At 43.5% G+C, this 3,073-nt stretch overlaps 1 protein-coding gene across 1 annotated transcript; it reads right to left on the bottom strand.

Annotated features, from left to right (window-relative positions):
* Positions 1 to 280: 280 nt before the first annotated feature.
* LOC308571941 (olfactory receptor 4Q2-like) lies at positions 281 to 1,348 on the bottom strand (the record flags this gene model as incomplete). Its single annotated transcript, XM_081167598.1, has 1 exon — positions 281 to 1,348. One exon carries the CDS (start codon positions 1,346 to 1,348, stop codon positions 404 to 406), a length of 945 nt encoding a protein of 314 aa, XP_081023724.1. The 3' UTR covers positions 281 to 403.
* Positions 1,349 to 3,073: the final 1,725 nt, after the last annotated feature.

Genomic DNA, 3,073 nt, shown 5'->3' with positions numbered 1-3,073 from the left:
TGTCTTATGACAATGGTGCCCGAGAGCTGCTGGAACTGAGTTCCGACGAGTTCCAGCTGAATAAAAGCCCTGATATGATTATCACGCTACACTGAAATCTATGCTATTATCACTCTACACTGAAATCATTAATTTACTCAAGCCATAGGGAAGTCTCTGAAGTTTAATACATTTCTGAGTATTCCATCATGTGCTAGTTTGGGCTGATGAGAGTTGTCATCATCTGGAAGGCACTAGGTTGGGGAAGGCTAGCATACATTTCATTCATATATCAGAGGAGTCAAAGCATCTCACATTTTATCAGTTCATGGCTGTTTAGATAATTACTTTGGAGACTTTCCAGTTAACACACTGTGTACATCTTAGCTGCTGTGAATGTCTTTATAGGGAAGAATTCAGGGAATCACATGTCTACCTTCCCACCAGAAATTGTTTCCCTGCTTCTCAGCTTCCTCATGGCTGACTTCACATCTTTATTTCTCAGAGTGTAGATCAACGGATTCAGCATGGGGGTGATGATATTGTAAAGGACAGAGACCAGCTTATCTACTGAGAAAGTGGAGAAAGGCCTGGCATAGATAAAGATGCAGGGACCAAAGAACAATGTCACCACAGTTAGGTGGGAGGCACAGACATTGAGTGCTTTGCGACGTCCCTCAGGGGAGCGGATCCTCACCAGAATAGTGGCATAGGAGGTCACCAGGATGACAAAGCAGCTGCTTGAGATGAGACCACTGTTGGAGACCATGAGGAGTTCAATAACATAGGTGTCAGTGCACGCCAGCTTGATGACAGGTGGGACATCACAGAAGAAGTTGTCCACTTGGTTAGGTCCACAGAAGGGCAGCCTCATAGTAAGGATGGTCTGGACTGTAGAGTGGATGAAGCCTCCGGTCCAAGAAGCTGCCACCAACCAGCTGCAGAGTTGCCTGTTCATGATGTTGGGATAGTGCAGAGGCTTGCAGATGGCCACGTACCTGTCATAGGCCATGATGGTGAGGAGGAACATCTCGGCAGCACCCACAAAATGGAGGAAAAAGAGTTGAGCCATGCAGGCATCAAAGGAGATGCTCCTTTTCTCAACCAAGAAGTCCATCAACATCTTAGGGGCTGTGACGGTGGAGTAGCAAAGATCCAGGAAGGAGAGGTTACCCAGCAGGAAGTACATGGGTGTGCTCAGCCGAGGGTCAGAGGTCACTGTAAGCATGATGAGGGTGTTTCCTGCTAGGGTGGCTGTGTAGACCAGGAGGAAGACCACAAAGAGGGCGGCTTGGGACTGCCATGATGGGGAAAGGGCTGCCAAGAGGAATTCATTGACCCGAGTGTAGTTTCCTTCCAGGTTCTCCATTTTTCCTATGAAAGCATGGAGAGAGATTTTTTTAGTTATTTATAAATTGCTAGCAGAGTAGATTACTGTCTCACTAACAGGGAGGCCTTTTAATTAATCAAAAACTTCAATATCAATAACAGTGATCATCTCCACTATTGGCCAAAATTCAATTCAGCGCTCTCACATAGAACAAGGGAAAATTGATAAAGCTAATGTTCCAGCATTGTGTAGGAAAAAATGGACACCTGAGCTACAGTCTGCTTTCAATTTTGGAAAGCCGAGAAGTACACCAGACCTCTACAGGGAATACTCTTTGTGACCTTTATGGACCTGAAATCTGCCTTTGACTCCATCCTCAGATTCCAACTATGGTCCAAATTACAGCTAGTACTAAGAACAAACGCCTCCTACATCTTATTAAAGCCCTGTACTGTGGAAGCAATTTGCAGGTTAGGTGCGGGTTGCAGGGCCAGCTCTCTGACTGTATTGAGATGGCCAAGGGAGTGAGAAAGGGATGCATTGTTCAGTTCATTTTTGATGACTTAGAGGCAAGCTTAATGGACCCTGAGGGCCATCTTCCAAAAATGGGGACGAGAAAGACCCCTCTCTTGCTGTATGCGGATGACATGGCCATCCTCTCCTGAACCAGACCTGGCCTGAACAACCAACTAAGGAAATTCTCAGACTACTGCTCTGGTAATGGGTTATCCATCAACTATGAAAAATCAAAAGTCCCGGTGTTTGAGAAGAGATTCTCCCCGAGTAAATGGGTACCAGAGCAGACCAAATTCTTCCGGTACCTAGGGCTTTTATTCCATCATTCCAAGTCCTGGAAACATCATTGGCAGACAGCCTATCAAAAGGCAGAGGTAAGCAAACTGGCTACACTTCGATTCTTTTATCCAAGGGGAGGCCATTATGTTCCACCAGCCATTAAGGTATTTAATGCAAAATCTGTCTCTCAACTCCTCTGTGCCTCAAATGTCTGGTTCAATGGCTCATTCTCCAGGTTTGATGGCTTCCAGGCAAAGTTTCTCTGATAAAATGTGTTCCAAATGCAATACTATTTTTAGAAACAGCTGAATGTCCTCTATCAACTAAAGCATGGTGGGCTGCCCTGAGATACTGGCTCAAGATCTCAGTCTTTGGCCTAGGGAAGGGGTTACCTCCATACCTAAACGAGGAGTTTACCAGCTCATGGATGAAAATTATGGTTAGAAAAGCCACTTCGTATGCCACAAGAGCAGCAAGAATACTCATCCCAAAGTATTGGAAGACACAAGATCTACCCACCCTGGAAGAATGGCAGATGAAGGTGATAGAGTACATGGAATTGGCAGAAATGACTGGCAGAATCCGAGACCAGGGAGAAGAGGCGGTGGAAGAAGAATGGAAAAAATTTAAAGACTATCTACAGAAATATTGTAAAATTAATGAATGTTAAAGGGATGTTGGACTGAAAACAAGCGGTGTTGGTTAAAATATTAATAAGAATATGTAAATATGGATTGATAATGGTGGAAAATATATATTTATTATAGGTTAAGATGTTGAGTAAGGATAAATGATAGAGGGTAAGGATTTGCTGAACTAAATATCTGAATTGGAATACAAAAAGGGAGGTGTGAGGAGGTTAAGAAACTAGTGGATGAAGTATAAGATATGAAAATACTAAACTTTTTTCTGTTTTGTTTTTTGGTGTTTTTCTTCTTTTTTTCCTATTCTGTTAACTGTTCTCTATTG

This window comes from Podarcis bocagei, assembly GCF_964188305.1.
Source record: "Podarcis bocagei genome assembly, chromosome: 13".
Lineage (NCBI taxonomy): Eukaryota > Metazoa > Chordata > Lepidosauria > Squamata > Lacertidae > Podarcis > Podarcis bocagei.
Note: the sequence above shows the minus strand (reverse complement) of the source record. Positions and strands in the feature narration are given on the sequence as shown.